At 44.8% G+C, this 23,966-nt stretch overlaps 1 protein-coding gene across 9 annotated transcripts in view; it reads right to left on the bottom strand.

Moving 5' to 3' along the window:
• Positions 1 to 5,252: 5,252 nt before the first annotated feature.
• The window catches only part of LOC101973943 (voltage-gated potassium channel KCNC1), a 38,347-nt gene continuing 19,633 nt past the window's right edge, over positions 5,253 to 23,966 (bottom strand). For 2 of the 9 annotated variants that reach the window (XM_078034639.1, XM_040282352.2), the window contains 5 exons: positions 18,330 to 18,399; positions 9,235 to 9,455; positions 8,828 to 8,985; positions 7,683 to 8,216; positions 5,253 to 7,440 (listed from right to left, as the gene is read on the bottom strand). In XM_078034639.1, coding sequence (XP_077890765.1) covers positions 6,610 to 7,440; positions 7,683 to 8,216; positions 8,828 to 8,985; positions 9,235 to 9,370 — 1,659 coding nt within the window. In that variant the 5' untranslated portion in view covers positions 9,371 to 9,455; positions 18,330 to 18,399 and the 3' untranslated portion in view covers positions 5,253 to 6,609. The other 7 variants (XM_078034638.1, XM_078034640.1, XM_078034636.1 and 4 more) reach the window with 7 other exon arrangements.

Below are 23,966 nucleotides of genomic sequence, written 5' to 3'. Positions count from 1 at the left end.
TAAAGAAGGATAACTACATGTTGCCATTTGAAAATTGTTTGATGTTTTCATCCTTCAAGGCCCTACTCAAAAGTTACTTTCTCCATGAAGTCTTCTACTAATTTCTGTAAAACATTGTGTTACAGAACTGAACTTACCCCAGTCAGCCTTAACAGGAATGGATGTCTTTGTCCTCAGGGGAGAGTTAATGGGGAGATGAGGACAGTAATCCTCTGATGCTAGTGCTTCCTCTGGGGCAGACATTGTGCATTGCCTGAAGTCCTACAAAAAAACACTAACAAACTGCAGGCCTCTGGAATCTCAGGCCAATCTGTATTAAGCTACCTTATTCTAGTCATAGGTTTGAGTTTCCATACTGCCATGAGGTTGCTGTGTGACTATGAATAAGTGTCAAACCTTCTCTGGCCTTGATTTTTAAATCCTTTCAGTTCTGGTTTCCATTATTTCAAGATATAGGATTTTATGCAGCTCCTGTCAGAAGGCCTCTGGGGACTTGGTATGTTTCTCTCTCTCTCTCTCTCTCTCTCTCTCTCTCTCTCTCTCTCTCTCTCTCGCTCTCTCGCTCTCTCTCTGTCTCCTTTTCCCTCTCCCTCTCCCTCTCCCTTCCTCCCTCTCAACTTTTTTCCCTTCTCCCTACTCTCTGTCTTCCCTTCTCCCATTTCTGTTTCCTTCTTTCTTCTATCTCTCCCTCTCTCTGTCCCTGTCTTCCTGTTTTGTCTCTTTCTCTTCCTATTTTCTGTCTTTGTCCTTTAGCTTTTTGCCTCCCACAGTCTTTCCTTCTTGACCTCTTGTCTCTCCCCCCTCTGTCTCTCTGCCTATTTATGCTTTTCTCTTTTTTTAAAAAAAAATCTTAATATTTATTTTTTAGTTATAACTGGACATAACATATTTATTTTATTTATTTATTTTTTCATGTGGTGCTGAGGATCAAACCCAGGGCCTTGTACGTGCTAGATGAGTGCTCTATTGCTGAGCTACAACCCCAGCCCCTATGCTTTTCTCTTTTTCCATCTTTCTGATCCATCCTCAACCCTAGAATATGACTGAATGGCTTTGATTGAATGGCTTCCCATCCAAAATAATTCTGGTGCTTCCTGAATATTGCTGGTAAGCAGAAGTAGAAGTGGGGTCCTTCTGAGGTCTTCAAGAAGTTCAAGTCCTCTGCCTCTGTGGAATGGTTCACAGAGCTAAGGAAGAAGGTAGCAGGAAGAAGTGTCCCATAGCAGAGCCTGTTAGCTCCTACCCTCCAGTTTTTCACCCAAGAAAAGGGCACTGCCCACATATCACAAATGGTATTCATCTCCTAAATGATCTAATCCAATGATTCTTAGCAACTATATTCCTACTTCTCTGCACACCTCATCATTTTGCAGATGCAAAACTAGGTCCACAAAGAAAGGACTAATCTATTGCTATACAGTCAAGTAATTGAAGAACTGAATTGAGAATGCTGATCTCCTGACTCTTAATCAAGTGCTCTGAAAAAAAAAATATATATATATAAAATTGGTTCAATGCCACCAGCTGAAAGGAATTGTCGAGATCACTTTGCCAAGAGAAGAAGAGAAAACTGAGGATGGCCACTGGGTGTGGTGGTGACCTAATCAATATGTAGATTGTGATACTTAAGGACAGAATCTGAGTCTCCTTTGTCTCCAATTAAATCTCAACCCAGTGTCTGGCCCCAGCCAAGTGATTAATAGATGAGAGAGAGCAATGCCAGGAGATACTTGGGGGACATTGATGCCTCTTCTGGGGCTCTGGGTATTTATGCAGAACACTCCAGAAAGTTGGAAATCAAAGGATCAAGGGATTTAATCAGTCTCTTCTAAACTTGCTCAAACGCCCCCTCACCCCCACCCTGGCCATAAATCATTTTCTTTTTTATAAAAGAAGGGGTAATGGTGTATGCCTCATCTGGCTCCCTGGGGCTTGGGGAAGTAGCAGTGAAAAAAAAAAAGATAGGAAAGAGCTTTGACAAAAACAAGACAGCGCTCTGCAAATGTGATGGCTGGGTGCTATGGTGATGTCCCAGCTAGCAATTATGTTCTCTGCAGCGCGACTGTGGGCGCCGAATGAGTCATCCTCTCACTCTCAAAGCCGGGAGGCCTTGAAAGGGGAGAAATGAGGTGAGCCTTTTGTTGAGAGTTTTTTTTTTTTTCTTTTTCCTGTGGAGGGGGTGCAGAAGAGGGGTAGGCAGACACCTCACTACACAGTCACATATACAAACTGTGCCCCATATTCCAGCTTCTTGACAACAAAAGGGCTTAAGTAAGGACCTCACCCCCACCTCTGCTATTTAATTCTGCGATTTGGAGTTGGGGAGGTCTCTAAGTCATTGGGGTATCTGGAAGACCAGAAATCAGAGTCCCAATTTCTATTGATTCCCAGTTCTAACAGCCAGCCTTGGTCTATACTTCTGTCACTAATTTACTGTGACTTCAAGCAAATGAAAATCCCTCTCTGACCCTTATTATCTGTAAAAGACAGCATGAACTAGATGCCTAATGTTATGTTTCAACAGTCCTGGACTAGGATTCAGAAGACCTGGGTTCAAATTTTATCTCTGTCATAATTTTATAATCTTAGACTATTTATTTTCTGGGCCTCAGTTTCCACAACTATAAAAAAGAGGCATTTGGATTTGATGCTTAGCAGTGTGTGCCAAGAGTTTTGAACTGGGATTCAGGAAATCTGGGTTTTCGCCCTAACTGCCACAGAGTGAATCATTGTCTGAATTTAGACTGTTTCACCCCTTCTCAGGGCCTCAGTTTCTCTTTTTATTACGAGGGGAGCTGAAATAAGTTATTTAAACACACACTTTGATGCAGAGAGCTTGTGGTTCTAGAATGTTACAAGCACTCAAAAGGAAGTGAAGGGAGGGAGAGGCCACACCCAAAATAATTTCTCATAAACTGGCTATGGTTGCCCTCTATCGATCTAAGCTGAAAGTGCAGGCTGAAGCAGACAACACGCTGAGGCAACTGTTAAAGAGCTGAGGCAGGAGGAAGACAGAGAAGACAACTGTGTGCTTCACTAGATAGGGCTAGACATAGGACGGGGTTAGCCCACAAACTTTTCAGTCTCTCCTAATGAGAGAGATCCAGATGAGAAGTATGTGCTTGGCATCTGACCCTTCTCACCAGACACAAGAAACAGGAGGATTTCCAGGGCTGTGTGGACAGTAGGACCAGTGGGGTCTCTGCCATGGGCAAAGTGGGCAGGTTAAGGGGGATGAAGACAAATATTTGGGGTGGAGTGTGACTGAATTGTGAGAATGGTTCAGGGAACAAGTTAGCTCATGGCTGAGGAGTTTTCACATGTGAGGAAAGAACTCTTCTTTACATATGGCAGGATCTACTCAAATTAAAGGTATGTTTCAGCATTCCCATTGTTTTACCCAGCGTTCAGTTGATGTAACAAAATATCTGAGACAATCAATTTAAAAAGGACGAAAGTTAATTTGGGCTCACAGTATTGGCGGTTTTAGTCTATGGTCATTTGGCTCATTTCTTTTGGTCCTATGGTAGCTCTGTACATCATGGTGGGAACATGTGGCCAAATAAGTTGCTCACTTCATGGTGGCCAGGAAGTGGGAGAGGAGAGAAGAGAGGTTGAGGTTCCCAAATTCCCTTCAAAACATGCTTCCAAGGACCTAACTTTCCTCCACTAAGTCCTACCTCTTAAAAGTTCCACTACCTCCTCCACCACAGGCTGATGACCAAGCCTTTAACACCTGGGCCTTTGGGAGACACTTATCTAAACTATAACACCCATCTTGTCCCTGCCCTCCTCAGAAGAAGGGCAATTCATAACTGAGGAGAAGAGGTGACTTTAGTATTGGAGTGAGAACTTAATCATGAGAAGAGAAAAAATACTGGGACATTCTCAGTATTCAGAAAAGGCCTTAAAGTTCTAGGGGATTTGAGGGCATTATGTGCTGGAGGCTCAGGATGGATTCAGATATAGAGTTCTGTCATAGAAACAAGCACAAACTAAGCTTTTCATCGCTGTCATTCTATAGTGTTTCATAATAGAAGTACCAGGCAGGCCATGAATCTTTGTGCTGTCCTCTCCCTTCCCTTTTAGTTAATGTCTTGACTGTCCAGGCAAGATGCAAGGGGGAAAATAACAGGAAATAGTCTTACTTCCTGTGTGGCAGGGTGATTGCAACTCTATTTCTGCTCCTGACTCGGTATATAAACCATGTCAATATATAAAGCCAGCTTCTCTGTGAGCCTCAGCCCCCCCACCCCAATTAGGAGGGGATTGGTCTTGATGAGATTCCAGGTTTTTCCCTGGAATCTACCTGACATTCTACATGATTCTTTTTATAGTGTGCCATGGCATTTAATGCGCTTCTCTCCCTACTTTAATATCCCACTTTTCTCACTCAAGCTGCCAAGATTCTGTGTAACATCCTAGCCTTAATTCCTTCCCTTCATCCACCACCACCATTTCCACTACCTGAAACAGGGTGCAGTCTTGCTTAATTTTATTGCAAATTCTAATCATTAACCTATAATGCTAGTGAGTTAATAAAGATTGATGCATAATTTCTCTGAGGTCACAGAACTCCCAGCTCTGTCACTTTTTCCCTTGGGGAAAAATCACCTCAATATCTAGACTTTATTTTTCCCTATCTGTACCTTAAGGGTAGTGGACTAGAACAGTCGCTGAAAGCTGTAAATTGCTCCAGCATCTTCTACTTCCAGGCAGTAAGAATATAAATATTGTCTTTGATGGTTTTCCATGATTCTGGTTCTCTTTCAGTGCTCCTAATATGGAAACCCCTCCCCTGACAACCTCCCACCTTATATAAGTACCCAGGGTTTCTAGAAGCATGCCCTAAAGAAGATATCCAAGCTTCTATTCCTCAACTCCTGGACCTGTTTTCTTCCCTTCCCCAACCTGTTCCTAATACAAACAGAAAGTTTTTCCTCTCCCAGTCAAGGTATCTGTGACTAATAATAGTTTATTGTAAGGACCAGACACATGGAAGGCAGCAAACTGATTTTTTTAAAAATATTTTTTAGTTGTTGATAGACCTTTATTATATTTATTTGTTTTATGTAATGCTGAAGATTGAACCCAGTGCCTCGCACATGCTAGGTAAGTGCCCAGTCCAGCCCAGCAAACTGCTTTTTACCCTATCAAATAATTTGCCTAAATGTTCTTGTCATTTATTGTACCACTCTACCCCTGCTGATACCCGCATGCCTCCCCCAGAAAAAGCACAGACAACCATGGAATAGAGATATCAAAGGATATTTTATTTAAAAGTTTTGTAAACAGAATTATGCTCACAGCTTCAGCAACAGTGAGGGCTCAATTCAACCTCCCAGCTCTGCCTAGTTGCCTGGGTTACTTGTTCAGACAACCCAGTGGCTTGATTTGAAGTTAGACCTGAGTAGGTCCCTTCTGTCCCTCCTGGAAGCCAGTTCCAAGAGAGGTGCATGGTGGGGAACACCATGGGAAAGCCAGGAGGGAAGAGCACACAGGTAGTAAAAAAAAAAAAAAAAAAAGAAGAGGAAGAGGTTGGAAGGTGGGAATATTCAATAGCAGCGAGGATTGGAGGTAGACCCGTTGTGGGTACTGAAAAGTATTTGGAAGGAAAAAAAAAGAATTGTAAAGGAGTAAAATTAAAAAAAAAAGAAAAAATATGGAAGAGGAAATTGTTTGTGTACTCTTGTCCACAATCCCAGTTTCCTCATTCCTGTCCAAACAATATGCAATGATAACATTTTATGTCTATTAGTGACTACATACTGTTATCATGACTGAGATACTGTGGTTAATATTGACTAATATATTTTGATTAATGATGGCTAATACTAAATCTAAAATATTTTGAAAAAAATCAAAGATGGGGAGAAGAGGGGATGAGGCAGAATTGGGCAAGGATATAATGGGATGAGGAGGTTATGGACTTAAGAGTGCTTCGGGTCCAGACGTGGCTGACCCGCATCTGATTGGAGTCTCTGAGACTTTTCAAAGGCCTCCTTCTGCCTCTAAGGAACATTTGTCCCAGGAGCAGTACGGAGAGAGCAATGCTACAATCTGGCTATTCCTGGGCACTGAAAGTACAAATTGTCATCAATACCCATAACCAGTTGCTGTCAGATATTCACAGACAATTATCATTGATACCCACAGCCAATCACCATTGACATGGGCAACCAATCTTGATATACTATGGCTACCATCATGCAAAAGTCTCCCATCTAGACTAGGGTCCAGTTGGGCAGCAAGGGATAAGTGAATGTGAAGGGAGATCTAGTTGAGAGAGGGATATAGCACCAATCCAGGAAGAACTATACTCTATTCTTCCTGGTCATTCTGGTATTCAGAGAAGGACCTAGGGTGGGGCAGGGGAATGTAAGAAGTAACTAGCCTTGTCCCTAAGCTCCTTCTTCCCTTGATGAGGATGAGGAGTCTGACCTATAGGTGATATTTATCTGCTCCTGACTAGCAGGAATTGCCATGACTTGGGGCTGCTCCTGAAGGATTCTTTGCCAAATCCAAAGCCAGAAATCCTAATCTGTAACCAAAAACTGGCAAGAGGAAGTACAGGAAGGTGGGCTCCACCCCTCTTGACCAATGGGCCTATTATAGGATCCCACTGGGCCTTAGTTTCTGGCGAGCCAGGGCTACAGCATAATAGCGCTGGAAGCGGACCAGGAGCACAGGCACCAGCAAGACACCAGTGCACATGCCCACGGTGGCTGTGACAGCAGCAGTGAGCTGGCCCATAGCAGAGAGTGGGTAGATGTCTCCATAGCCGACAGTGGTGAGAGTTATGACAGTCCACCAGAGACAGGTAAAGATGTCTCCAAAGTGGAGCTCACTCTGTCCTGGGGTTGATATGCCCAAAAGCTCCCCATAGAGGAAGAGTGAGCCAAAGAATAAGATTTCAGCCACCCAAATCAGGAGAAAGGCACACACCTCTTTCCAGGAGGAATGGAGAGTATGAACCAGGACTCTCAGGGCCAGGGACTTTTCAAGAAAGCCCAGGAGACGAACCAGCTTGAGGACATAGAGAGAACGAATGGCCCCAAGGGTGAGGCTAAGGCGAGGCTGCCGTTCAGCCTTGTCACCCACCACTAATTCCACCAGCACAGGGAACAAACAGAAGATGTCAGCCAGGTTGAGGGGGCTACACAGGAAGCGCACCTTATCAGGGCAGGAAATGGCTCGTGCAAAAAGCTCAGTTCCAAACCAAAGGGCACAGAGTAATTCCAGGTAGAGCAGGTGGGGGGCACGGCGATAAACAAGACCATTGTTTTGCTGCTGCTGCTGCTGCTGCTGGTTTCCCCCCACCCCCGCCCCATGTCCCATAGGAGTGAAGTTGGCAGAGAAGTAATCCAGCTGAACTTCTGTCTCCTGGAAGAAGATGACCAGGGCACACACAGCAAAGAGTGTGGAGATCAGGGAAAGGCACTGGGAAAAAAAGATGAATGTCAGAAACTTCATTTACCAGTCATCCCCACCTCCCTACTGACACTTCTACCCTTTTCCCCCTCCATTTTAAGGAAACCCCCTCAAGTTTTCCTGGGGCGGGGGTTATAGATTTGGGCACCAAGCACCATGCCAAGTGCATAGTTATTGTGGCAACTTGGCAGGGCCAGGCCCTTCATAGATAAAAGTGTATAACAAGGTGCTACACATTATTAATAAGTTACCTTCGCTCCTAGGGAAGACTGGGGTTGATCAAGAAGCACCCAGAGCCATGGCTTCCAAGCATTCCGCAGTCCCTGGCCTTCCATGGGGTTCAGCAGAAGACGTTCATCTAGGTGGGCGTTCTCACAGGCCTCCCAGGAGAGGAAGTCCTGGGTCCGGGTCTCCCTGCCACTTAGCTTGAGCCAGCAGCAAGGTGCCAAAGGCGCTTCCGCCAGGCCCCAATAAGCCAGCTCCTCCTCTAGGACATCCCGACAAACGTCATTGGGGCAGTGCAGCTGCCTAGTACGGTAGTAGCCCAGCACATAGCTAAAGAGCTCAGGATTACGGTCAAAGAAAAACTCTCGGACCGGTGGACCCTGAGCAGCTGGACTGCCAGGCGGGGGTGGCTCGGTCAGCTTGTAGAGGCGGGTGCCTGGGAAGGCCCGCACGGTGCTGATGTAGGTCTCGTGGCGCATGCCCCCCACGTTCAGGATCAGTTTATCATCCAAGCCCTCCATGGCAAACCGTGAGCCTGCTTCTCGGCTGGCTCGGATCCGCTGGCAAGAGGAGGGATGACAGGGGTTAGGACAGGGTCCTCCTGCCTTCCTCTCCCTTCCTTGGCTTGGCCAGGGCAGGGAGGGGGCTGAGGGCCACAAAAGTGATGTGGCAGCCCAGGGACCCACGAGAGGTTGCCCAAGATCCTCCTGGGTCTTCAGGAAACAGGAGGACAGCAAACTCTCAGGTGTAGTCACAGTGACTAGCCAGAGTCTCTCCTGGGCCTAGCAGTTCCAGGAGAAAAACCAGCCTAGCCTGGAAACAGATGTCAGTCAGGGGTCTTGGGAGACTCCTGGTGGCTCTGAGAGAACAATTGTGCCACTGTATACAGCAGGGTAAGTCACAGACAGGCAATTGCAGACTAACCGATCAAGATAGGGATAGGGGCCTCTCTTAATCCTCTAATGTCACCTTGAAAATTAGGGAGTGGGTAGGGTGAGATGGGGTTGGTTGGAGAAGTGAATAAAAAGAAGCCACAAAGGGAGGCTAAGTACCAGGAATGAGGAATGAAGATGGAGGTGGCAGGGGAAGCTGGAGGGCCTTAGAGATCCCTAGGTCTCCACAGGGAGTAGGAAGTGCCTGACTTGAGGAACTGGCTGGGGGGCCGGCAGACCTGACAGCGATGGTTTTTGACTCCAACTCCCCTGGTGCCCAATGCCGGGCACTCTTCAGCAGCAGCACCAGCAGCCTCCGCAGCAGCAGCAGCAGCAGCCTCTGCAGGTCTCTCTACTGGGCGCCCTAAAATTGCTTTGGGCTTAATGAGTTCCTTGCCTGGGAAGAGAGAGGGATAAAAACAGAGTGGAGGGGTGGAGGAGAGAGAGAGAGGGCAAGAGGAGCACAGAAGGGCAAACCAGGAGTTGTCAAAACACCTACTCAGACCAACATTTCAGTGTCCCCGAACCCTGACAGACAGCCTGCCTGTCTCCCATGTTTGTCCCTGAGGGCAAAAAAAGGAGCACAGGAAGACACCCCCAGCCAAGAAACCCCACTCCCCCACCCAGCCAGTCCCTGCTCACTCACTTGGTTGTTTTGCGTGGTCCACGAACACTGGCAGAGAAGGGACCAGCAGCTGGCTGGGCGGTGGGGCTGGAGGCAGTTGGGCGGGTGGTGTGTCCGGCGTTGCCGCCGCCTCTGGAGTTTCTGGCTGCTCCTGCATGGAGAAATCTCAGGCCCTGGGACCAGGGTGTGCTCATGGAAGAGCTGGTGAGAAGTTGGGGCTTTCCAGGAGCCTCTTGTTCCTGCTGTGGCCAGAGGAGCAAGTGCTGAGATTCAACGACGGGACCTAGGGCTATATGTGCCTCCGCCTGCTTGCTTAGGGAGGCCGTCCTGGCCCCCAGCCTGCAGGGAATCAGAAAAGCGACCCTGGCCAACTCTGCTGCTCCTCCTTCCTCCCCGGCTCAGTTCCAGCCCAGAGAAGAGGGAGGGGAGGAGGCAGCTGTAGGAAAAACAGGAAGTTAGGTGGTCAGGCTCCAGCCAAGAGGCCACCTCACAAGCCCAGCTAATATTTAGAACAACATTCTCCCCCGCCCCAACCCCACCTCCACCCAGCCTCGCTGTAATTTCCCACCCTCCCCCCCAGCTCCACTATAGACCCCCATCAGAAACCTGAAAAGGAGGAAAGAGTGTTGGGGGAAGGGGGAATGAGGCCCAGGGAGGCCAGATGTGCTCCTGGCTGCATCCAGCTGTTTCTGCCCACTCATTTTTCTTCCCTTTGCTCCAGAGGCCCTGGTGCCAAGGATGGGGGTAGGGATGGAAGAAGAGGAAGGTTAGAGGAACAAGAGAGAAGCCTCTTTGTCCCAAACCCCTTTGAGGGGAGACAAACCACATCCCCTCCTCTTGCTATCCTGCCTCACCCCTGCCTCCTGGACCCCTCCCCAGGATTGAGTCAGTTTCATATTTTGCTACAGAGAGTTTGCCAATGGAGCACCCAGATGATTCTAAATTCCAAGATAGCTTCTACCTCCACCCCCTGGCCCAGCCCCCATGCCTCTCCAGAAATTTCTATGAGGAATGAAGATTTCTACCACAAAACAACACCCTCCTCTCTTCTTCCTTTTCAGCCCATTCCCTCAGAGTCAGGCCCCAGATGGACTGAGAGTTTTAAGACATGCAATTAGGCTCTTGTCTCTTCCTTCTTGGTCACTGCCTTGCTGTGGAGCTGGTGGAAGAGTATGGTCCCCTTAGTGGACATTATGGCTAGAATGGGGAAAGGGGTAGTGGTACCAGGGGCCTCTGAGTTTTGCTGTGACAAGCTTTGGCTCTACAGAGTTAAGTTCTTAAGTCAGTTAAGAAAGGCAGACAATAACCTGGGCAATTTGCACTTTCAGAGTGGAGAAGGTAGAGGCAGCAGTTTTCTCTGTCACCCCTATAAGCCCCCTTCTCTCCATATATCCTGCCCATCCTCTTTTCCAGTCCATTTTTGTTTCTTGATTCTCTAAATCTGCCAGCCTCTTTCATGCCTGGTACTTTTGTACACAGTGTCTCTGTCTTCAAGACAGTGTCTCATCTCCTGCAGCTGCTAAAAACTGCTTTTTCTTCCATATCCATCTTATTGTCAACTATTTTGGGTAACTTTCCTTGATTCATTCTCTCTAAGACAGGTTCCTGTCTTCTGCATATTCTCTCTCTCTCTCTCTCTCTCTCTCTCTCTCTCTCTCTCTCTCCTAGGAATTGAACCCAGGGGTGCATTACCACTGAGCTACATCCCCAGTTCCTTTTATTTATTTATTTTTTAATTTTGAGATAAGGTCTTGCTACATTGCTGAGGCTAGCCTTGAACTAGTGATTCTCCGGCCTCAGCCTTCAAAGTTGCTAGGACTACCTGAATTTGCCACTGCTCCTGGCCCTCTGCATTCTCACAACATGCTTTCTTTTTCTCTTAGAACACTTTTCATACTAGAATAGTATTATGTATGTGTACATTTTTTTTTAAAGAGTGAGAGAGAGTGAGAAAGAGGGAGAGAGAGAGAGAACTTTAATATTTATTTTTCAGTATTTGGTGGACACAGCATCTTTGTCTGTATGTGGTGCTGAGGATCGAACCCGGGCCGCACGCATGCCAGGCGAGCGCGCTACCGCTTGAGCCACATCCCCAGCCCATGTATGTGTACATTATATTAGTTTTCTAACTGTTGCTGTTACAAATTGTCACAAACAGCTGGGTGTGGTGACACATGCTTATAATCCCAGCTACTCATGATGCAGAAGGATCACAAGTTTGAGGCCAGTCCTGGCAATATAGTGACACCCTGTCTCAATAAAAAAGGCTGGGGATATATAGCTCAGTGGTAGAGCACTTGTCTGGCACATGAGAGGTCCTGTATTCAATCCCTCAAAAAACCAACCAACCAACAAACAAAAAATAAGCCACACCATTAGTTGCTGAAAATAACATGAATTTACTCATTTATTTATTTTTCGGGGTCCTTAGACATCTAACACAGGTCTCACTGGGCTAAAAACAAGTTGTTGGCAAGGCTCTATTCTTTTCTGGAGGCTCTATAGAGGGTCTAGGATAAAAAGCTCTTTCTTGGCTTTTTCCAGCTTCTACAGGCCACTTGCATCATTTGGCTTGTGGCCCCTTCCCGTATTTTTTAAATTATTTTTTACTTGTAGGTGGACCCAATATCTTTATTTTCTTTTTATGTGGTGCTGAGGATCGAACCCAGTGCCTCATGCATGCCAGGCAAGCACTCTACCTCTGAGCCACAACCCCAGCCCCCCATTTCTGTATTTTAAAAGTCAGCAACATAAGGGTAAATCCTTGTTACACCTCTGATTGCCATTCCTGCTGCCTTCTCCCAATTTTTAGGACTCGTGATGATACTGAACCTACCTGGATAATTAAGGATCATTTTGTATTTATGGTCATCTGATTAGCAGCCTTAATTCCATCTGAAACGTTTATTTCACTTTTCCATGGAATATAGTATACCCATAACTCATGGAGATTAAGGATGTGACCATCTTTGTGGGAGAATTATTCTGTATAGTATACCCATCTTAACTGTGAGTTCCCAAAGGGTGGAACAAGGTACAACCTCCCTCACTACACTCCTTCCTCCAGCAATGTGCTTGGCATTAAGTGGTCACTCATCAGCTATTGAAGAAACACATTCTAATCTCTCATGGTTACAGAACTCCTGAACTTCTCAGAACACAGACTTCTTCCTTCCTTAAGTCTAACCTAAATCCCACCTAGTTTATTATCCTAATAGCATAGATACTAGCTCCTGTGATGCCTCAGGCCTTCCGCTATTTGTCCCTGGTTGATAAGGTCTAACTGGAAAACAAACTAGAGATGGAGTCCTGCAAATGTAGTCACTGAATGGGAAGTTTTCCAGGTCTCCTAGGATGGCTCTCCCTTCCTTAAAACAGGGCCTCTTCCTGTTCCTTATAGGTCAGGTCTTCTAAGTTTCTACCATCTGAGTTTCAGAAGAGAGTAGGAGAGTGGAATACGTGCTACAGGAAGAGTACTTTCCCTCATGGTGCCCTTCCAGGCTCTTACTTCTTTTGATGTGTGCCATGTTTCCAATCAGGCTTGCCTGCCCCATTCAGTTTAATTTTTTTGTACCTTTATGTATGCATGAGAGAATAGGTCTTGCCTTCCCTAAGGACTGAAACTGTGCACATCTTGGAAGCCTGTCCTTTACACTCTGAAAATAGCTAGACATGTGAAAAGGGCTCCATAAACTCAGAATCTGGCCCCAAACCATTTTTGCAAACTCTTCTTCCATTCCATCCACGCACCTCAGACTAGTCCCTATTTTCCCAAAACAACATAAATATACCTATCTCCCATCTTCCAGAATATCTGCCTTTCCCTCTCCCTCCTTATCTTCCTCTGTCTAACCCCTTCCTCATAGACATCTGTTCATCTTTTAAAACTCAAGTTAAAATGGTTCCTTCTCTGTGAAATCTTCCTTATCTGGTCAGAATTTATCCTTCCTACCTCCCCACATCCAGCAGTTTGTGTTTCTCTTTAGTAGAGGCTCCATTCTCTCTTGTGTGCTGGTTGTTTGTTTACTTATCTACTTCCCCACTGGTTGGTAAACACTTTGGGGGTTTATTCGCCTTACTGTCCCACCCAACATCCACTCCACTCCCACCTATACCCCAACTTCACTTCCATCACACAGTGCCTGGCACCAAGTTCGTGGTCAGTTAGTGTTTACTCAGCAAATGAATGGCACCCTCATCTTTTTCTTGGCACCACGGGAGGCTCAGGAGAAATCCAGGTTCATGTGTTGCCAAGCCCTCCTGCTTCCCTGATGCCCCTCTTCATCTTAGCTCTACACATACCCTGGCCTTTGTGCTTTTTTCTGTACTCACCCTGTGTGGCCCCAAGGCACAAAATTGCATCATTCAGATGACCACTGGGAGTATACTCACATACTTGCAGAATTATGAAGCTGGAAGGGACTTGAGTGACCCTCATCTGCCTCCTATTTCACAAAATGAGAAACCAAGGCTCATAGAAGGTACAGGATTTGCCCAAACACCCTCATCCAATTGTTAACCAAGTCAGAACCAGATCCCTGAAAAGTTTGCATGTTTTTAAATTGAGTTTGCTTTGCACACAGCCATTAACTGTACATAGAAAAGTGAGTAAATGGTGCCACACAGTGGCTAAGAGGCTTAGTTTCACCTAATAGTCGTCCTATTCCTCGAAAGTGGAATTCCCAGCCACACCCTGCTCTCCCTTTTCCCCTGAAGGATGAGAGGACATGGGAGTTACCTTCTGGGATAACCCACTGGATATGCACATGGTTCTAGTTTCTGCAGGAAAGAAACAGGATCCACTCATGATCACTATGTATTTACCAAGAAGGGTTGGGAGTAGGATAGCACTGAGCTTCGGAGTCAGAGAGTTAGGCTTCCTTTTTTTTCTGTTTTCTTTTTTTCATACTGGGATTGAACCCAGGGGCATTTTACCACTGAGATATATCTCAGCCCTTTTTATTTTTTTTAATTTTGAGATGGAGCTCACTACGCTGCTGAGGCTGGCATTGAACTTGTGATCCTCCTGCCTCAGCCTCCCAAATTGCTGGGATTACAGATATATGCCACTCCATAAAAGGGACTTGGAAGAGGGGACCTAGACCTTTCTTCCCTGAACCAGCTTAGAAATCTGTCCTTCGAGTCTTTAATGCTAGGTTGGCTGCTATTTTGAATATTTCTTTGCCACATCCAGGCTGCTAAGAAGTGCCTTCACATTCTGGCATAGGCTTTTCTCCCCAGAATATGCAGATCCAAAGACCAAAGGATCAGGGATAGAGAGGTGGACTACCTCAAGAATATTAACATGCTAGTTTTGGAGACTCAGAAGCTGAATATTTTCCTCTTTGCACATAGAACTGCCCTCTAGTTGACCCTCAAGCCTTCCTGGTCCAGATCCTAGCAGGATCTTCTATATTGTACATCAGAGGAAAGAGAGGTTTAGTCTCAGGCAGAAGAGGGAAAGGAGGACAGGTTTTGTCATCTGCCAAGATCTGACAGCATGCTTCATCTGGGAATGGAGATTCTTGGAAGTTTAGGAGAAAACAAGAAGCTCCCTAGGGCCAAATGTAGGCCAGGGCCACCTGCTTGGCCCCTCGAATGAGCCGTTGTACTTGACCCACAGTTGGCCTGTGGCTGAATGCCTGGATGGAAGGAAGAGGGGGGGAGGAGTTGGGCTGCCAGGAAAATGAGGCCTGGCCCTAGCCAGGTTCCGGAATGAAATTGGGGGCAGATGACTGAAAATCAGGCAGAGGCCCAACAACAAATCAGGCAAGAGTCCTGGGGTAAATGAATCTTTCTTCATTCCTCTCCCATCTGGGTTGTGAGTTCCAGGAATCTGTCCAAAGGATGGGGCCTTGAGTGAGCTGGTTGCTGGCAGGCTGGAGAGGGAGGGGTGCTTAGAAAGCTGGGTGAGGGGGAGCAAAAGATGATTGGGGATGGAAAATAGAAAGCACTGGTGGGGGGGCAGTAAAAGAGATTTAGGCAGGGGGCCGAAGAATATTTTGTGGGCTTGGGTAGAATTTATGCAGCCAACTGATGTTTAAGTGAAATGATCTTGAAAATCAATTTCCTGGTTGGCTAGGAACTCCTAGGAATAAAGTAAGACACCCTTCCCCACGCCAAGGACTCAGACCACAAGTTCCTCTTTTATCCATTTTCCTCCAAAGGCCCAGAGCACATGATACCATTGAGGATGCTGGTTCTGGAGGTGAAATGGTTCTACCTCTTATCATCTAAGCCATTTATATACACAGAGATTCCATATAGTACATCAATCAGCTACTTTCAAGTCTAACACTCAATTAGAACACAGGGGCAATCTCGCCATGACAGGTTTCTACCTGGATGGCCATCTAACTAGTACCTCATAGCTCTGTGAGGTTGGTAGGACATTTTACAAATGAAGAAAATGAGGCTCAGAGAGATGAAGTTAATTAACTCAGAATCTCAGTGCTGGAGGGATCACAGATCATTGTAGTCAACAATGTTCAACTCCCTACTCCTTTCACTCCATAGTTCCCATTTTCAGTGACTGGGGTAGCAGTATATAAATTCCTGCCACAACCTAGAAATCACCAAAAATTTCAAAGCCTATTAGGTATGGGGCATTAACTAGAGACATAGGGTTTAGGCTGAGTTTAGAGAAGAGCTGACATTTGGGGTATTTACTATTCCCCAATTTGGGGTTCTTACATAGTTCTATCTTATTTGTATCAGACATTTTTTATATTATAACAAAATCAAGAATCAAGGGGAAGAGAGAAAGCCCTTTTGAGCATAGGGAATAAATAACACACCATGGAAAGTTAAAAATAAATCTTTATTATAAAAGCATAAGGGCCAAGGTGAGGATCAGGGAGATGAGTAGAGCTGAGGTGGGAGGGAAAGGGGAAGCCTAGTCAACTTAATGGAGCCCAGAACACTTAAAGAATATCCAGCTAGGCTGGACTTAGGATTTGGGGTGCTGGTAACAGGCAGCAGCACTGGGGTCTTATCCCAATTTTGAGTACTGCTCCATTAGGGTAGCTTTGTTCAGACCATCTATGTTAGTGGTTCCCACATTGCAGATAAACTTGTCATTCTTTGCCAGAATGGTAAAGACTGAAATAAAAGAGAAGAATCCAGATCCCTTCCAGCTTGAGCAGCACTTTTGGAGTTGGGGGCAGGGAAAGGGGATTGTCCAGAGCCAGAGAACTTAGCCCTAGAAATAATTTTGTCAGTTTGGTTATTATATAAGTAAAAGCTGCTATACATAAGACTACTTGTAGGAAAACTGGAGCCCAGGGAGAAGTTTGTGTCTACATGACATTAAAACTAAGCAGATCTTTTGGTCAGTTTTGGTCAACTTGATTCACCTGATTACTTCAGTGGAAAACAGTCAGGCAAGCTTCTTGGCATAAAACTGACAAAATAAACAGTTCCTCCAACTAAAGGTTTTGCTTTTCCACTCCTGACTTTTGATTCATGGAGACAATAAGTCTGGACTTCATTTGATTTTCTGGTATTCTCATCTCACCTGATGTTCAGCAGAAAGGACAGAGGTACTCCTGTGCCACAGTCCCCATTGTTCCCTCTGCCCATCTGCCTTTGACAGGCCTGGATCCCATCTCTAAGAAGCAAGAACAGGATCCTATGGGATCTCAATCTTTCTTTGTCTCTTTTTCTCTCCCTCTCTCTTGTTTTTGATTTCTTCCTCTTTCTCCCCTTTCCCTCCTTACTTTGCCCATGGAAATATGAAGGGCTCGGACTCCTAAAATAGGACTCAACTCTCTATACACTGCTGCCCCTCTGCTAGCAGGGGCTTCATCTCATCCAGCCTATATACTCACCATCTACTCACTGTCTTTGTCAGTAACCCTCTGTCTCTGGGGAGACCCAGGAAAGCATAGGAATGGAAATTATTTCCTTTCCTTCTCTTAATCTAGGGAAAATTTTGGTGGGGTGAAGGAGAGAGCTATTTCCATGCTGAGGGAAGCAGAGCTCCTGTTTCTTGTCCTGGCCCCCTCTTAGAGGACACCCTCTAGTAAGAGGCCTCAATCTATTTCAAAGCAAAGGAGGTCAAGGGATTTTATAAGGAGCAAGGACAGGGAACAGAAAGGAAGGTAAGGAAAAGGTAAGGTGTAGGGTCTTTTTCAACCGAGGTTGGCAAGATCTCCAAATCCTCACTGACCCTTCAACTGCATTCTAAAGATCCTGGGAACAATATATCACTCTACAACATCTGCATCCTCTCTACCTTGCTTCATTTTCCCCCAGGAGTTAGAGAGACATCTTTTGTAGAGCCAATTTAATTGAATACATTTGTGAGTATTCATTTCAGATGTTTGTGGCCAAAGAGTGATAGGCAGGAAGCTAAACAATACAAGAATTGTGGGGAGGATTGTTGGGGAAGGAGAGTAGTGAGTAGCAGTAAAGGGACCAAAGAAGTTAAGGGGAAACAAAGGGGGAGAAGGTTGTGCACAGGGAGCTTTAAAAAAGGCATAGGGCTGAATATCTGCTAGAGAATCACTCCCTGTTCCACTTGTACCCCATGTAGTGCTGCTATCTAGTCTAATTGGAGGATGGCACCTCAACAACTGGATAGATAGGGCCTGCCTCCTCAGTGAGTAGTGGGCCAAAATGTGATTCCCCCTTCCCAGCTTCCATGAAAATACTCCACAAAGAGAATACCTAATAAATATGGCCCTGCTAAAGTATACATTAGTGAGATAAACTCACAGCTTGAAGAGGGATCTCAAGACCCATCTAGGTCACTGCTCCTTCTCTACCACCACTGCCTTAAAGGTGAAGAAACTAAAAGGGAAGTTACTCCAGCAAGTTGGCCACACCTATATGCCTCTAGCTTAAGGGAAGATGAGAAAAATAAGGGTACCAAAGTCTTCTGTAACCATGAATGCTTAACACAAAAGAATACTTCCCAGTGTTACATTTTTGAAATTCTGGTAGTTTAGTGGGGTACATCTAGGGATGTTCCTGCACCCACATCAGAAGATGATGAAGAGGCAGTTTTAAGGTACAGAATTCTGATTTTGGACCCTGAAAAGCAAGTTAAGACCCCATACACCTTTAGTCTCTTTGTTTCCATTCCATCAATCCAGATCACCCAACCTCCTTACCTTCACACAGGAGAGCTACACTTTTCTTCCAGAGCCCTGGAAATAACAGGCAACAAGTTGACAATGTGTTCTAAAAGAAGCAAAAGCCAGGGAAGGAAAGGGTTAAGAGAAGATCTTGGCTAGTCATTTTCCTTCAAGCCAGAGGCTCACAGATGTTGCTTGAGCAACCAGAGCCAGCCTCAAAACCCCAAAAGAATGCAGAAACAATTTGAGAAGGGGCTTAGGGTCAGAACTAAGGATTTCCCTAAAGAGGCAATGTGTTGTAAGAAGGGTTGTATGGAATATTTCAAAAATCAACTGTGCTGTCAGCTCAAGACCAGAGCAGTCATTTGTATATAGTTCTGCAAACATAATCACTGTCCAGATACATTGTTCAGGGCTCTGAACAGCCTACTTTCTCAAGGAAATTAGCCCGTGTCATTGAGCTTATTTTGCATGAAGTCACGCTTATATGAATCTTTCAAAGATCATGCATGGCCTTTCAACTGCCCTGGGAGGTGAGCAGGGCAAGTTACAAGATATTCATTTTATAGCTGGAGGAAACTGAAGCCAGAGAGGTAAAGAGATTTGCTTAAGGTGACAGAACAGGGAAGGATCAAACCTAAGTTTTTCAAACTCTCTAGCTAGAGTTATATTCCCATATTTTTACTTCTAGGGTAGAGGCTGAGGATAGTGAGACTATTAAAGGTTGTTTCTAACCCAGAGTAGAGGAAGGATGGCTGTGGTTGTCAGGACCTGAAAGGTGAAACTGATGTAAAGGAGAAAGCTATGGGGTCTATATATTGACATGTAGGACTTTCTGAAGCTCTATGTAAATCAGCTGCTACCAGTAGTTACATCTGCTTTACAATAATGTGTTCTCCATTTACGTGAAGGAGGCAAGGATAGACTTATGACCAGGGCTAACATTCAGTTACCTTTGGGCCAACCCAGGTCCTAGCTGCAATGCCATGGGTCTCTGTCATAGGTCTCAGAGAGCCCAGAGAGGCATAAGTGAATCCAAAGCCCAGGCCCTTGGCTAAAATCTTGTCCAGTTTCAACCATTAAATGTTCCTTACAAAGTACTTCCAGACATTTTACAGAGCCTGCAGGACTTCATCCCAGTCTGTCCGGAAAAAGATCCTCTGGAGTTCTGACAATGGCAGGAAATTGGCATGGTAGTAGAAGGTGATTTTGACAGTCTATGGAACAAGGAAAGGGGGCTGACATGAGGGACCCAGGCAGCTGCTCTGGCTCCAGTTCTGGGCTATGAACTCCCCCAGCAATTCCTCTCTCCTACACACATACTGTTCTCAACTCCCATTTTCTAGAAGGGGGGAAGATGGGCCTCTGGCCCAGGCCTAGCCAGAGGAAGTAGGAAGGGGAGAGTAAAAAGGATAGATGGAACAGGAAACTTTTGGGTCCTGGAGGAGATAGATAACAAGGCAGTTTGGTGGGTTTCAAACAACTAAGGATTTTATTGAGGAATTTATTTAATAAGCTTAGCCCCAAGAGGAAAGGTTGGCTCTGACCTTCCTGGAAAAACAAGCATCAAGTTACCACAGGGAATAGATAATCCAGTGACTTTAGATGACAATTTGAAGCTTGCTGCTAATAGACACTGTGAGTACTGTGAGAAGGAGGAGGCAGGGAAAAGGAAGCATTTTCTTATTCTAGTCCACGAGTGGGAAGAAAGAACAAGGAAATGAGCTTACAGCAAACCTGATCATGGAGTAAGATAACATTCTCTTGTCCTTTAGACTACCCACCAAATTTCCAAATATAATAACACTCAGCCTCACCTTATGGAAGATGAAGGATGTGTTTCTAGGAGCTTCATGATCCTCAGCTCCAGGCCAGATATACTAGCCTTATTTTCATAGTACTCATCTTCTGTACCCAAGTCCAGAGGAACAGGATACACACTTGGACTCACAACTCTGAATGACTTACTAACACTCTTCAGGCCCACAAACACATTGAATCACTCTAGTTTACCATAATATACTATTGTATACTCACATTCAACCTGTTCTTGGGTCAGAAACATGCACCTTCCCCAGATACACGTGTATACACACACATACATGTATACAATAAAAAATATCTACAACTTTTGGTTCATGGATTGGCCACCTCTGAACATATAGACAAACCCTACATTATGTATCTACACACTCAACTGAAACTATACCTACACATCCAGCCACACTCACAATATTCACACTCATTCTCTTTGGGCTAAATATGTCTACCTTCCATCACACTCATACCTCCTTTGTATACACACAGCAATATCCCTGTGCATATCCATACAATGATATATAGAAACAAAACCACAGTCACATATACTCTTACCCTCTGTGCTTACCTACACATTTCAGTACCACCTTTACATGTACCCAGAATATTGCTTTCTGTTCCTGTTTTTTGTTTTGTTTTACTTTTTATCTCCCAAGCGCATGACCCCAGCTTAGAATGAGAACAAGGTAGTGCTGTGTGAGAGTGTACAAGTGGATAGTGAAAGTTTTCTATGAATAGAAGGCCTGGAAACAAGGAAAGAACACTAGTTTTGGAGTCAGGAGGCAGGTTTAAGTCCAACTGGTCCCTCAGATCTCATCAAAACACTTTCCCTCTCTGGGGGCCTAACCCTAACCTTTAGAAGACACCTCTCTTCCTCCATTCCTTAACATTCCTGTGATGACCACTAACCTGCTGGTTTTTCATCCTACTTGTCACACAATTCTGAGAAATCAATGAAATCCTGCAATGGGAGGCAGCTATCCAGCATGTTGACCACAAAGATGCAACTGAACCGGGTGATCAAAGTAAACACATTGCAAGCATACACAGCCTTTATGGCTTCTTAGTACCCCAGGCCAAAGAGTACCTCAAACATGGTATCTGTCTCCTGAAAGAGACAGATAGACAAAAGGATGTGGCTGTCTCATGACCATGGTCGGGAGTGAGGGTCTCCTGAGCTGGAAGCAGAAGGGTAGGTGATATCTCCACGGGCTATGTGGCAATGCAGCAAGATAGCTAACTTCTCTCGTTCTATATACCCAGGGAGAGTGAATACTGCCTACTCTGTTCTAGCTCTCCAGGTTCTATGTAGAGTAAGGAGATAACTGTGAAGAGCTTGGGGGTTCATTTAAGGGAATATTTGATTGGTATAAAAGGAATTGGTCCAGATACAGAATCTTCTTTCCACCAGATGCTCCCTGGCTTCTGTCAGAAATTATGTATCCTTTCTATTGGCCCAAATTTCATCCCCCACTAGTTAACTCTTATTGCTCAAGCCCCTCATTAGCTTGGGAAAGAAGCATTGGTAGCAACTCAAATCCAGAGACTCTGAGTAGGGACTGTTGGCCAGATCTTCTCTGGGGATGACCTCTTTTCCAATTTTTCCAGCAGCAGCTTGGGCACCTTGGAGCAGATCCAGGAGTTGCACTTATTGTCTTTCAGAGCTATATCCATAATCATCCTGGGGGCCAGCAGCACCATTTAATTAAATTAGGTCAGGTCTTTTTTTACTCCCTCACAGTACTAGAGATTGAACTCAAGGTACTCTATCATTGAACTACTTCCCCACCAATTTTTTTAAAACAGGGTCTCACTAAGTTATGGAGGCCAGCTTTGAAGTTGTAATCCTCTTGCCTCATCTTCCTGAGTTATTAGGATTATAGGCATGTGCTACCATACCTGGTACAAGCTAGGTCTAATGAATGCCCAGGCTGCAGAGAACTTATTCATTTTTTTTCATCCATTTCACAAACATTTCCAAAGCCCTTTTACTCTGGGCCAGACACTGTGTTCAGCATTAGGAGCATAGTGGAGATTAAGACTCAATCTCTATGATAAAAGCACTGAGTAACACATGAACAAATAATCATAGTACACTCTATATCATTGTCATGAGTCCTTTTGGGAATGTGGCAGTGTTTATACTTATAATCATGTACAGAACATACATGCATAAATGTGTGCTGTTATAGGGATGCATAGCATGATAGTGGAGATCAAAAGAGGGGTAGTTGTCCAGGTCACAGAGACAAGGGGGCACTTGAACTGGATCTTGAATGACGAGGAATATTCTAGGTAAAGAGGATAAAGAACAATCCCAGTGGAGGAAATGCCATGGGCAAAAGCAGGTATAGATAAAGCTGAGTGTGGTGGTACGCACCTATAACCTCAGATACTTGTAATTTTAGCTACTCTGGCGGCTGAGGCAGGAGGATTTCAAGTTTGAGGCCAACCTAGGTAACTTAGTGAGACCCTGTTTCAAAACAAATTAAAAGGGTTGGGGATATAGCTCAAGAGCTTAGTGGTAGAGTACCTCTGGATTCAATTTCCAGCTGAAAAAACGCAGGCACAGATGCATAAAAGGACAGTATGTTTTCCATAAAAATGAAAAGATCTATGAATTAAAACATGAGGGGGCTGGGGATATAGTTCAGTGTTAGAGAACTACCCCTAGCATGCATAAGGCCCTGGGTTTTCTCCACAGCACCTCCCAAAAAAAGAGGGGGAGTGGAGAGGCAGAAAGTAGGGGAAAAGTTTTAAAATTGGTAGAGGTTTTGATTTTGAAGGGCCTTGAATGCCATGCTGAATTTGATTTTCCCCTCAACAATAGCAAAACAACAAACAACAAAAACAAATAATCAAACAAACAAAAAACAAAGAAAAGAATTGTTAGGCAAAGGGATTCAGCAGGATGGATTTTATTTTATTTTTGGTGCTGGGGATGACTAAACCCAGGACTTTGCATATGCAATGTGACTGAGCAACATCTTCAGCCCAGGACTAAATTCTTAAGCCTTCCTTAGAGCAATGCATTTACTACAGTTCATTTCAAAAATATCTATAGGTAATTTTGAAATAATGTTTACAAGTTCAGTTTGTTTAGTGAATAAAGTAGAGAAAATAGATAAGTTCAGAATATATCATACATGGTGAGTGTAAGTATCGGTTTCATAAAACTTAAGATGTGTCTCTGTGTGTGTGATATCTAGAAAGTGAATGAAGGAAAGAGAGGGGTAGGGGGAAAGGAGAGGTAAAATACAGTTTTTACTGTGGGTCTCTGGCAAACACTTGGAAATCCATAGCCCTCTTAGCCTAGGTTCTAACATATGAGGAATTCCAGCCTCAATCCTGAGGAGACTTTATCAATAATATTCAACCATATCTGACTCAACTCCCTTCTGGAAGCCTATACCCCACAGGCTATGACCATTCAGGTCTCAAACTTACTACCTGGTGATGGTGGCAGAAAACTCCATAACCATAAGAACAATTCTTGTACATGGTACTCCACCAGGTGAGAGGTGGGCTTCAGCATAGTCTCCTTTACTTTAGTAATACAGAGAAAGATGCTGGTAAGCATGCTTGACAGTGTCAGCTATGTGGAAGTAGAAGGGCTAGGCATGGGCTGGGTTTGAGGAAGAGGATCATCACTATCCATCCTTCAGCTTTGTGGGCCTGAGCAAAGCCACATGAATTGGGTTTCTAAAAACGTTTTCTGAGATAAAACCAGGTATTTTATTTTCTCCCCAGAAGATTGTTTTAGAAAAAGTTCTAGTATAAACTGAAATTGGTGGAATTATATGCTTTACGTCAAAATCAACTTTTATTTTGTTAATTCCTTTGTGGTACTGAAGA

The sequence above is a fragment of the Ictidomys tridecemlineatus genome, chromosome X, assembly GCF_052094955.1.
Source record: "Ictidomys tridecemlineatus isolate mIctTri1 chromosome X, mIctTri1.hap1, whole genome shotgun sequence".
NCBI lineage: Eukaryota > Metazoa > Chordata > Mammalia > Rodentia > Sciuridae > Ictidomys > Ictidomys tridecemlineatus.
Note: the sequence above shows the minus strand (reverse complement) of the source record. Positions and strands in the feature narration are given on the sequence as shown.